At 47.8% G+C, this 11,762-nt stretch overlaps 1 protein-coding gene across 6 annotated transcripts in view; it reads left to right on the plus strand.

Annotated features, from left to right (window-relative positions):
• The window catches only part of TRANK1 (tetratricopeptide repeat and ankyrin repeat containing 1), a 122,389-nt gene extending 111,341 nt beyond the window's left edge, over window positions 1-11,048 (plus strand). For all 6 annotated transcript variants that reach the window (XM_031663494.1, XM_031663496.1, XM_031663495.1 and 3 more), the window contains 3 exons: window positions 174-3,220; window positions 4,436-4,534; window positions 5,766-11,048. In XM_031663494.1, coding sequence (XP_031519354.1) covers window positions 174-3,220; window positions 4,436-4,534; window positions 5,766-5,866 — 3,247 coding nt within the window. In that variant the 3' untranslated portion in view covers window positions 5,867-11,048. The remainder of the gene's footprint in view (window positions 1-173; window positions 3,221-4,435; window positions 4,535-5,765) is intronic.
• The last annotated feature ends 714 nt before the right edge of the window (window positions 11,049-11,762 follow it).

Here is an 11,762-nt window from a genome sequence, read left to right on the forward strand (position 1 = left end):
ATAAGGCCTTTGTAAAAATACTTGAATGCTTGACAAGTTTAGGTTTTATTTACATGTGGGAGTTTTATCTACATGTGGGAGTTTTATTTAAGTTGCTCTGTGCTGTATTTTGGAGGAAATTTTCTATTGATTGGGTGATGCCAAGTTGACATTTGCGTCCTTTGTCTTTGCAGGTATGAAGAAATGCTAAAGAACAAGACCCTTCCCATTTCCAAGCTCTCCTATTCTGCCAGTCAGTTTTACTTGGAAGCTGCAGCAAAGTATCTGAGTGCAAATAAGATGAAGGAAATGATGGCTGTCCTCTCAAAGCTAGACATAGAAGACCAACTGGTGTTCTTGAAGTCTCGGAAACGCTTAGCAGAGGCTGCAGACCTGCTGAACAGGGAAGGTAGGAGAGAAGAGGCTGCCCTGCTGATGAAGCAACATGGCTGCCTCCTGGAGGCTGCCAGGCTCACTGCTGACAAGGACTTCCAGGCCTCATGTCTGCTGGGGGCTGCCCGCCTCAATGTGGCCAGGGATTCTGACATAGAACACACCAAGGACATTCTGAGAGAAGCACTTGATCTCTGCTATCAAACTGGCCAATTGTCTGGCATTGCTGAGGCCCACTTTCTGCAAGGGGTAATCCTGAGAGACTTTCAGAAGCTCAGAGATGCCTTCTTCAAGTTTGACACGCTCAACCACTCAGCTGGAGTGGTGGAAGCACTCTACGAAGCAGCCAGCCAGAGTGAGGCCGAGCCTGAGAAGATTCTGGGCCTGGCTCCAGGGGGCTTGGAAATCCTCCTCAGTCTGGTCAGGGCTCTCAAAAGAGTGACCAACAATGCTGAGAAGGAAATGGTGAAATCTTGCTTTGAGTTTTTTGGGATTTCTCAGGTGGATGCCAAGTATTGCCAGATAGCTCAGAACGACCCTGGGCCCATATTAAGAATAATTTTTGACCTGGATTTGAACTTGAGAGAGAAGAAAACAAAAGACCATTTTTTGATAATGACTGATCAAGTGAAATTAGCCCTAAACAAACACCTTTTGGGCAGGCTGTGTCAGATCACACGAAGCCTACTTGGGAAGACCTACCGAGGAGTCTGCATGAGGTTTATTGTAGGCTTAAAATGCGAGGATGAAAACTGTGAACATTTTCACAGGCCTCTGCGGCGTTGTGAAGCCAAGTGTTTAGTTCAGTCAAAAATGAACTTGGTGGCAATCAACGGGTTGCTTTTGGAAGCCAAAAAAGTATTCCCTAAAATCTTAGCAGAAGAGCTTAAAGAAATTGATTATATTTTGTCTACAGATATGTATGGCCTTTGCAAGTCCATTCTGGATGTCCTTTTCCCTAAGCATTTCCATCAGAGAGTTTTGTCAGAAAACCCCATGGCATGCAAAGAAATCCTCAAACCAAATTACAAATCTTTCCGGTTCTACAGATTTGCTTTAAAAGAGTATATCCACTTTCTGTTTGAAAACGAAAGCGCACGCAACCGCCGGGAATCCACAGACCTGTGGCTGAGTGCCATGCAAGCTTCCCTTCTCTCTTCCAACTACCCGGAGGAGTTTGAAAAGCTGCTCCACCAGGAGGAGGACAACTACAACAGGGAACTCAAAGCTCTAGAGTCTGAAAAGGATGAAAGGGGCAGGGGGAGAGGCAGCAGGATAAAAGGAATAGAAGGGAAATTTGGCATGCTGGCACCCAACAGGGATGATGAGAATATGGACAAGACCCACTTGTGCTTCATCCGACTGCTGGAGAATTGCATTGATCAATTCTACGTGTACAGGAACCCAGAAGACTACAAGAGGCTCTTTTTCCGTTTCATGAATGTCCTCATCAAGAGGTGCAAAGAACCACTCATCCCCAGCATTGGAAACACAGTGGCCCTCCTGGAGTTCCAGTTCATCCACTGTGGGGTGGTGCTGGCCCGCCTCTGGAAGAATGTCATTCTGTGCCTCCCCAAGAGCTACATTGCACTCTTGCACTACTGGGAGTTTCTGTTTAGCAAGAAGGACAAGGAGCTTGGGGATGTATTCTCCATCATTCAGGAATACAAACCCAAGGATGTGACAAGAGCCATTCAGGATTTCCGGTTCCATCTCTCCTACCTCGCCAAGGTGCTATGTGGCTATGAGAATGTGAACTTCAATGTCCTGCTTGATGCCTTCAGTGAAATAGACTATGTGGTCTCGGGTGAGGCTGAGCGGACGCTGGTGCTGTGCTTGGTGATGCTGGTGAATGCTGAGGAGGTCCTGCAGCCATACTGCAAGCCTCTCCTGTACCGCCACTTCCGGGAGATCGAGTCAAGACTGCAGCTCATGAGCATGGACTGCCCTGGCCAGGTTCCTGAGAGGCTCCTGAAGGTGGTGAAGCGGGTGTTGGTGGCAGTCAATGTGAAGTCTGTGGCTGAGGCGCTGCAGGACCTGCTCTTTGAGCGGGATGAAGAGTACCTAATGGACTGTGACTGGCGGTGGGACCCTGTACACACCAAAGGGTCCATAGTCCGTGGCCTCTATTATGAGGAGGTCAGACTAAACCGCCTGCTCTGTTTGGACCCTGTGGACTACTTCGCTGAACCCGAGTGTGAATTTGGCCAGGATGAGATGGATGAACTGGCATTAGAAGACCGAGACCATGTGCTGGCCACCATCCTTTCCCAAAAGCAACGGAAGGCCTCCATACAGCGGAAGTTGAGAAGGGCATGCCTGGTGGTGTCTCTGTGCATCAGTTGGAGGAGAAGAGTGGGCACCCAGATGGAGCGTGTCAGGGAGGAGGCCAGGGAGCCCAGGGCTGGGAACTTCAAAAAGGCGGATGTGGACAGGACCCAGTGTGACCTATGTGGAGTGAAGTTTACCCGTGACCCAGAGAACTATTTCAGCCCCAGCAAAGCATTTGAGGGGGCAGCTTCTGAGGTGGCTGTCCTTTCCAGGGCTGAGTTGGAAAGGGAGGAGTGTCAGGAGAGAAACAGTGAGTCTTACGAGCAGCACATCCATCTAGAACACCACCAGAGGCAGCAAGTGGCCTACCAGAAATACTCAGAATTTTTCCATGAGAAGGTGGACCCGGCCATTGATGAAGGCAAGCTGGTGGTGCAGGACATTGAGCAAAGTGTATGGATCCACAGTCACGTGGGCTCCAAGGAGCACAGTCACATGCTGCAAAAGGTCCAGGAGCACATCAAGAGGGTTTCGGATATGGTGGAGGACCTCTACAGGAGGAAGGCCTGGGCTGGCGGTAAGGGTCTGCAGAGACAGGGCCCAGGTGGGGTGAGACCTGGGCTCTGAGAACTTTTGTCAGGGTTAAGTTCCTTGTAGTGGCTTCTGACTTGAGGATGGTGGAATTTTGGCCTTAGAAGAAATACACATGAGGAATATATGTTCTCAAGTTACAGCAAACCTCATTGTTTGGATTACCCCTCCCCCAGTTAAAAGTTTGTCATTATCCTTGACTTGGGAGGGTTTCCCCAGGTACTCCAGAAATTTGCATGCCTCTTCCTACAGAGGGTTAAAAGCTTGTGTAGAATGAAGTGCTTTCTCTCCTGGCAGTCAGAATGACTCGTGCCAGAATAATCTTCTATGGAGAAGATACAGAGAGAATGTTTAAAGTGTTGAGAAAACTCTTTAAGACTCTCTTGACCCATTCATCCGCTGATTAAGATCTGGAAGTGTGTAGCTGGTCTAGCTAGTCTCTTCCTTTTAGGAGGGTCCTTAAGTCCTACCCAGTGTGAGCCTTTAATAGAATTCTTATGTCATTTTAGAATCAGATTTCCCCTGGCTTTTTTTTTTTTTTTTTAAGGAGACAGAGTCTCACTGTGTTGCCCAGGCTGGAGTGCGGTGGCATGATCTCAGCTCACTGCAACCTCTGCTTCCTGCATTCAAACGATTCTTCTGCCTCAGCCTCCCAAGTAGCTAGGATTACAGGTGCCCATCACCATGCACAGCTAATTTTTGTATTTTTAGGAAAGACAGGGTTTCACCATGTTGGCCAGGCTGGTCTCAAACTCCTGACCCCAGGTAATCTCCCTGCCTTGGCCTCCCAAGGTGCTGGGATTACAGTTCCCTCACTTTCTTACTAGCTACTTCCTTTCAACACTGAGTAGAAGTTATGTATAAACTTAGTGATACTGCATATTTTAAAACATTCCATAATTCAGATACTCTTTTCAGTTTAAGGTTTAATGACATTTTGAATACAAGTGTCTTAGAAAGGTTTGCAATTGTGGCAGTCTCTATAGACACACAGTAATGGCGTCAGGCTAGCCTTTAGTTGTATAGCTTATACTTGTAGCTGCATAAGGCAGCTTTGGGTCCCTTACCCCATAAGGAGGGCTCTTTTCAGGGAAAACATAGAGACCAGCTCTTGGGACGTGGAGGCTTTGGGTCTAGTAATTGGTATTCTAGTCCCTGCAACGGCATCTTTACTCAGCGCCCTGTTCTGTGGTTTCTGTAGCGGAGGAGGCGATGACTCGGCTGGTCAACATTCTGATCCTGTCCGTCAGGGATGCACGAGACTGGTTGATGAAAACAGAGGCCCGCTTAAAAAAGGAAGGTAAGGAGTCTTGATTCTGGGGACAGGTAACACTTTGGGTTCTGTGGTTCTTATTACTGCTGGCTCCCGGGGGAAATCTGAAGTGGGGCAGCCCAGTGATGTCAATAGTGGACTCTCACTGTCTAGGAGCATCACCTCCAGGATGCAAATTACTAGCAACATAATATCTGCGTTTTCCTATCTGACTATGAGGGCCATTATTCTGGGCATGTGTTAGTTGCCATACACCTCTTGCTGCTCATGAGCTGTACTGATAGTGCCCAGTCACTGCACATACTCAATACAGTGACTACCAAGGATGGACAAAGCATTGTGAAGCTATCCCTTGAGAACTGTTTTCCTGTGTCAATCAGTCATTTAAGTCAGTGGATAGTTATTGAGTTTCTAGTATATATTAGTGTTGTTCTGGGCCTGGGAATATACTTCTGAATAAAACAAACAAAATCACTGGGGAAACTTAAGTGCTTCTTCCTACAGAGGGTTAAAAGTTTGTGTAGAATGAAGCGCTTTCTCTCCTGGCAGTCAGAATGATCTTGCCAAGTTATATGTGATCCAGAATGTCTTTCCTTTTGTCCATTCCAGCCACAGGACCACATTCCTTCTTGCTCTGAGTATTTCATCAACCGCAGATGCCCCTGGAAAATACAGACCCCAGAGGTGGGGAAAACTTGAAGGGACTTGGCACAAATGTCTGTGCCAATAAAAAATCTTTAGCATTTAGTCCCTTCTGGGATCTTGGTTTTTGTGATATGTATTTCAAAAGGAAGAGAATTGGTATACCAACTCAAGTGTATGGTTGAGTTTATGTTTTGCTTGATTTTTTTGTTATTTAAAAGGCCTCCAAAATAGGGCCAGAGGAACCAGCCCATAAAGGAACTTAATTCTGGAGAAGGGTGTTTACTTTGACTCTTTTTGGGAAGCAACATCAGTACTCAAAGGAAATCTTTCTTTCTCTGGCACCCTGGCAGAAAGCTTTATTTCATTAATTTAAACCAATGATTACAGAGACACTAGCTTTTACTAGGATGCTATATTTTACAGTGGATTGGGGAAAAAAATCACCATTCTGCCCTCCCTCTCCTCTCCTCTCCTCTCCTCTCCTCTCCTCTCCTCTCCTCTCCTCTCTCCTCTCCTCCCCCCCCCCCCCTTCCCCCTCCCCCCCCCCCTTGCCCCTCCCCTCCCCCCTCCCCTCTCCTCCCCCCTCTGTCCTCTCCTTTCCTTTCTTTCACAGGTGTTGTTCAGGAAGATGATTATGAAAATGAAGTTGAAGACTTTGGTGAGCTTCGTCCTAGAAGGCGTTCTCGGAAATGTGGAAAGCAGAGAAAATACTAATGTCCATACAGCTGCTGCCTCCTCATCCTTCGGAACATTCCATTCTGACTTAGAATTCTGAGTGCTGTGGCAGAGGACAAAAACAATGTGACTTAGCATTTTAAAAAGTAGGGGAGTCTAATAACATCATTGCTTTTTGTTCTCATTACTTCTCTTTCAGTGGCTTAGGATCTGGTTGCTCCCTCACCTCTAAACTGTTTCCAAGTAGAGTCTAGCAGTATTAGTTCCCCCCACAAGCAAGTTCAGGTAGAGGAGTTGTAGTTGAAGGGAATGTTGGGACTCCTCACTGCATGGTCCCTGGGGTGTCTGGCTCATCCCCATCATGACATGAGTTGGTAGCAGAGGACTAGTGGTAAACTAGGTGTTAAGACAGACTTTCCTAACCTCAGTTGCTGCTGCTCTGGACCAGGAAATCTCCCTGTGGATTCCCTCATCTCCTGCCACACTGCTGCAGCATCAAGTGTGCTCTGAGAGCTGTATGTGCCCAGGGGGGGCTCTGTCACTGGCCATCCCGAGCCCAGGATACATTCTGGTCATCTCTGGGCCCACTTGTAGTGTAGTTTCTTCTGTTAGAGATGTTAGCCTTTTCTCTCTGTGGCAACTTTTCTGCCTTCCCTCCCTTGGTTTTTTGTGATCATTCTTAGCTACCTGTGCCAAGTCACAGTTAGACTACCTCAGAATGTAGTCAAGAATTCACCCAGTGTTCTTCGGATGTCCCTTCCCTAGAGGGAAAGGCTGGGGAATGTTGCTGGGAGCATTTCCAGCTGCCTCTCCAAAGTGGTCCTAACTCTGCCTTGGCTATGGTGCAGACATTCCAAAAAGTGTTTTGTACACAGCCCTGTACATCTAGTGTTTTTGGTTCTCCCTGGCAAGTTTGCTACCCTAGCTTAGGTTGACGTTCTGATGAGTTTCTGCTTGCTGAGCTCATCACTGTGGGACAGTGACCTGCAGAGCTTCAGGCTGGAGCAAGTGGACAGAGGAGGAAGCCAGCTAAGCCAAATCCGTCACTGCCACATGGCTGGCAGGCCTTATAAGAGGGCGGATCTGGGCCTGTTTGCAGGAGGCCATTGCCTACCCTCTTCGCACAGTGAGCCAGCGGCCATCAGTGTGGTCCCACCTGGGAAGCCTTTGTGCCTCTCTGATGGTTACTGCCCACCCTTACCCCACCCCTCAGCTCAGCCTGGTGTGGAAGGCCAGGTGCACGTTGGTCTTTGATTGTTCTGTCCTCACAGCAGAGCCAGCTTTCCCCCCATGTTGCTGCTTTCGCTGCTCATGCTGCTCATTGTTTTTTCTTCCTTGTCTTTCCAAATTGTTTCCTTGAAATGCTTGTTTCCAATTTTTCTTAGATTATGTTTCTAATTTTTATTCCAGGTATTTTTTTTCTTACTTGACAGAAAAAAAGAAAACCCCAATAATATCTTGCTGTATTATCACATTTTTTTATAAAGTTAAAGCATTTCTCTTACATGCTGCTGTTTTATTTCCAGTCTCTACTCAGAGTAAGAGGGTAAGTCTTGGAGCTCGTTCCCCCTGGTCAGCTGATTGATGCTGGCTAGGACAGAAGCTTTCTCTGCCTTCAGAGATTCAGAAATCAAGGGACACAGAAAAAGCCCAGTCCAGGACTCCCAGCTGGTGGGTGTTCTCAAGGGCCTGCCTCGTGCACATTCTTTCCAATCTGGATGCTCCCAAGCATGCACGGATTGGACAGTAAGGAGTTTTGTCTGTACCATGTACTGGGGCTTTCCCAACAAGAAACATTGCCCTGGAAGGCAGGAGACCTGGAATAAAACTCCTCTCCTGTTCCTAACGAGCTGTGTAATGCCGGGTGAATCAGGTCTATTCAACACGGAGCACCTTCATGCTGCATTATGTAGGAGCCTCATGATCTAGTGTAGGAGAGATGTGGAAATGTGAGAAAAGAGTGGTGATAGACATGTGTATTGCATGGGTGGTAAATCCATTTACATAAGCCAGCTGGGCCTCAGTTTCCCCTTTTGGGAAAGTGGTCTAAGGTCCCTTCCTGCCTGATCCAGAGTGGTTCTGTAAGCTGTTGCCAGGGTTTTGAGTATTCTCCAGTCTTGGTGCTGTGATGCCTGTGTTTGCTTGCATCAGGTGAGCAGGACAACTGAGTCTTAGCAAGCAAAGCATCTGACCTTACCCTTTAAGATTAAAGAGGCTCAAAATGGGACAGGTGATCTTGCTGTCATATCTTTATTAGCACTGTCCAGGAGAACTACCTGAGAGATCCACCCCCAAAAATCTGACTCCTCAACTCATAAAGCTCCTTAGAGTGGGGGTGTGGAGGTTAGGAGAGAAGAATGGAATTCAGCAGAAGAGTCAGTAACTTCCCTTAATGACCAGAATCCTGGGCCCAGTTCAGTAGCGGTGGCTTTGGTGTCTTGGACTTGCCTGGAAGTCCAGGATGGGGGATGTGTATCTGGGGTCCCCCAAGATCACCACTCTTAGTCTTCGTAATTCATTAAGAGGGCTCACAGGACTCAGCATGTAGTCAGAGTCATGGCTCTGATTGATTATAGCAAAGTCATACTAAGCACAACTGGCAAAGGGAAAGGCCCATGGAGCCAAGTGTAGGGGATACCAGGCGTAAGCTTCCAGGGCTCCTTTCCAGAGTCACACAGAATAGGCTTCATTTCCCAGCAATGAGTTGTGACAACTTGCTGTGTGAAATATGCCAATCTGGGGAGCTCATCAGAGACTCAGAGCTCAGGGTTTCTACTAGCAGCTGGTCATATGGGTATCTTCTGCCTAGCATATACCAAAGTTCCAGAGTCTCAGAAGGAAAGTAACGTTCAGCATAAACCACATTGTTTATACAAACCGCTTAGGCACTGTGAGCCACGTGGATCAGTTCTAGGGGTATTGGGAGCCATCCTGAAATCCAAGTTCCAAGACTCAGTAAGCAGACCCTTCAAAGGGCAGCAGTTAGGCCTGCTGGGACATTTTCTGCACAGAGGGTTCCCCCAAGTTGGGGCTTTGTCATGATATCCCACTAGCTTGCCTCACAAGCACCCCATGTATCCAGCCACTGGATAAGCACCTATGTACCTCCTGTCTGTCTTCCCAGTCAAGAAGTGAATCTTCAGGGATAGTTCATTTTCTAAAAACCCATCACGATGAAGTAACTGTTTTTCTAAGTGCCTTAGACATTTACTTCAGTTCCTTGCAATCAGTGTTAAGCATTCAGAATGCTGTTTGGGTTCTTTGAGGCCTGCTGGGGAAAGGGAGAGGGCCCTATAAACCTCTGGTGACTGTTCCCTCCTTCCACCAACACACACACACACACACACACACACACCCCCTTTGGCCTGATTAGCCAAGACCTCTTGTTCTCCTCACATTCTCTCTCTATACACACACACACACCCCCCCCCCACCTGATTAACCAAGAGCTCTTGTTCTCCTCACATTCTCTCTGCAACAAGAGTCCAGTCTTCCAGGAAGAACAAACTGACACGGGAGCTAGCAGCATCCTAAGCTCTGTGCTAGCACCTCAGTACTTTACCAAATCACTGGTGGGGAAACTGAGGCCCAGATGATACAACTTGCCCTGGGTCACAGAGCTGGTTTGGGGCAGGGCTGATACATGGACCTGGGTTTTCTGATTCTAACTAGCACCCTTTCCACTAAGGACTCAGGCGCCAAGGTCAACAGCAGATGCCAGCAATTCTTTCTCAGAGCCTATCACTCCTGCCTACTAGTGCAGTGTGTGCCAGCTCTTGGGCATTAGAGAGCTCATTCTCTTCAGTCTCTCACTCATCTTTTGGCAATAGTGTTTTCCTATAGAAAAGTGGGGCCCATCAGGGAAACTTGTGTGCATTCTACTGTCACCCACCTGGAGCAGCTTGGCCTCTGTCCTTCAAGAACGGGACAGAGCAGCTGCCCAGAGTCATTCCCAGTGGATGGCACAGCACAGCGTGCACTGCTCGCACAGTTGCCAGTTTTACTGTCTTCAGCACCCTCAACCTTCACTACCCTGAGCATTGTAGTTTACATACAAGAGTCATCCACTGCACTACTCCCAAGCCTAGGGACGAAGATGCTGTAATTCACCTTTTCCTGGGGAGCCTGCCTCTGGTTCCCTGGAGTGGTCACTTGTAGTCCAAAATGAGTCCCAAAATGCTGGACATCCTGGCCAGCACCAACTGCCATGAGCTCTGTGTGACTTAAGCACCTGCTCTCAGGTAGTGTGGAAAGAGGAAATACTAGTGTTCATAATAGGTTCTGGTTGTCACCAAGGTCTCCCACTGGCCACCAGAGTACATCAGCTATTAATCTCTCTAGTGACGTCAAAGAGGCTTTTCTGGGCTCCTCCCGAGGGGCTGAGTCTAGTGCTGCCAGATGGGCTCCCAGTTCATGGAGATGTGAGAGGGATGAGGCTGGCAGATGGACAGGGCTTGTACTTCGCACTCTGGAGCTCTCAGAAAGAGCCGTCCAGGCCTGGATAGGAGGATCACTCCTGTGGCCTAAGAAAATGACCAAGGCTATAAATATCTCATCTCAAATCTCAACAGAGCAACTTCCAGGTTTTACCTTATATACACATATGAGGCATTCCATTTTATTTGTAAATGTTAATGGCATTGGATATGAGCTTCCTCTGTTTCCTTCTGATTTCAGTATGGCTTTGATAATGTTGGGGTTTAATGGTCTAACAGTATAATACATGGAATCTCAGTCATGTAAGAAATGTCACATTTTATTTAAATTAATTCAAATCCTACTCTGGACCATATTCCTCCTTTGGTGGGAAATGTGGCCTAAGTCATTAGGCCTTTCTGCTTCCTTGGGATCTCTGAAGTATTAGGAGGCCAATCTGGTATGGGGAAAATGAGGGAGCCCCTCTTTCCTTCAGTTCATCATGGCTGCTGCTAACCCGTTCCTGTCCCAGCTGATAGGGTATCTGAGAAGATGGGTGATTCTTCTCCCTCCAAGTCAAGCTTGGCAAGACTAGAAGCTGTGGGGTATCTGGTCTGGCCTCTGGAGATGAACAATTGAGCCACCCCCTGAAGTTTTCTCACCTCCCCATTGTATTGCCATGAGGATAAGGACAGGTCCCTATTGGTCATGACATCCCTTGGCCCCTGCCTCACCCCTGAACAAAGAAAGCCTAAAGTCCTAGCTACTTTCTTGGAAAAAAAAAAAAAAAAAAAAGGTTGGAAAATACACAGAGAGCAAACGCAAATTCGTAACTGAACAAAGAGTTGAACTAGCCTGGGCAACATAGTGAGACCCTGTCTATCAAAACACACACACACACACACACACACCCCCCAAACAAAAAACTAGCTGTGTGTGATGGCACGCGCCTATGGTTCCAGCTACTTGGGAGGCTGAGGTTGAAGGATTGCCTGAGCCCAGGAGGTGGAGGCTGCAGTGAGCCATGATTGCACCACTGTACTCCAGCCTGGATGACAGAGCAAGACCCTGTCTCAAAAAGAAAAAAAGTTGAGGGATAGGTAGATTTCAAGGATGGCCACTATCAATTCCTTCCCATCTCTATGTCACTTCGCCCATCCAGAGGTGGAGTCTCTCTCCTCTACAACTGGACTTGCTTCAGCCAACAGAATGCAGCTGAGGTGATACTGTGCCATTTCCAAGTCTGGCCTTTGAGAGGCTTGGAAATTTTGGGGTAATCCAGCTGCCATGTGAGAATTCGAATACCCTGAGACCAACAGGCTGTGCAGAAGCCAGAGCTAGCCATGTGCAGAGGCCACGCAGAGGAGCCCCAGGCACCATTCACGTGAGTGAGGCCCTCCTGAACATTTCGGCTTAGGTGACAGCAGGATGCGACTGAGTCAGTGACCCCAGCTAAGGCCAAATGGAACAGAAAACCACCTGCTGCGACTTGCCCAAATTTCTGACCCCCAGAATTATG

The sequence above is a fragment of the Papio anubis genome, chromosome 2 (assembly GCF_008728515.1).
Source record: "Papio anubis isolate 15944 chromosome 2, Panubis1.0, whole genome shotgun sequence".
Classification (NCBI taxonomy): Eukaryota; Metazoa; Chordata; class Mammalia; order Primates; family Cercopithecidae; genus Papio; species Papio anubis.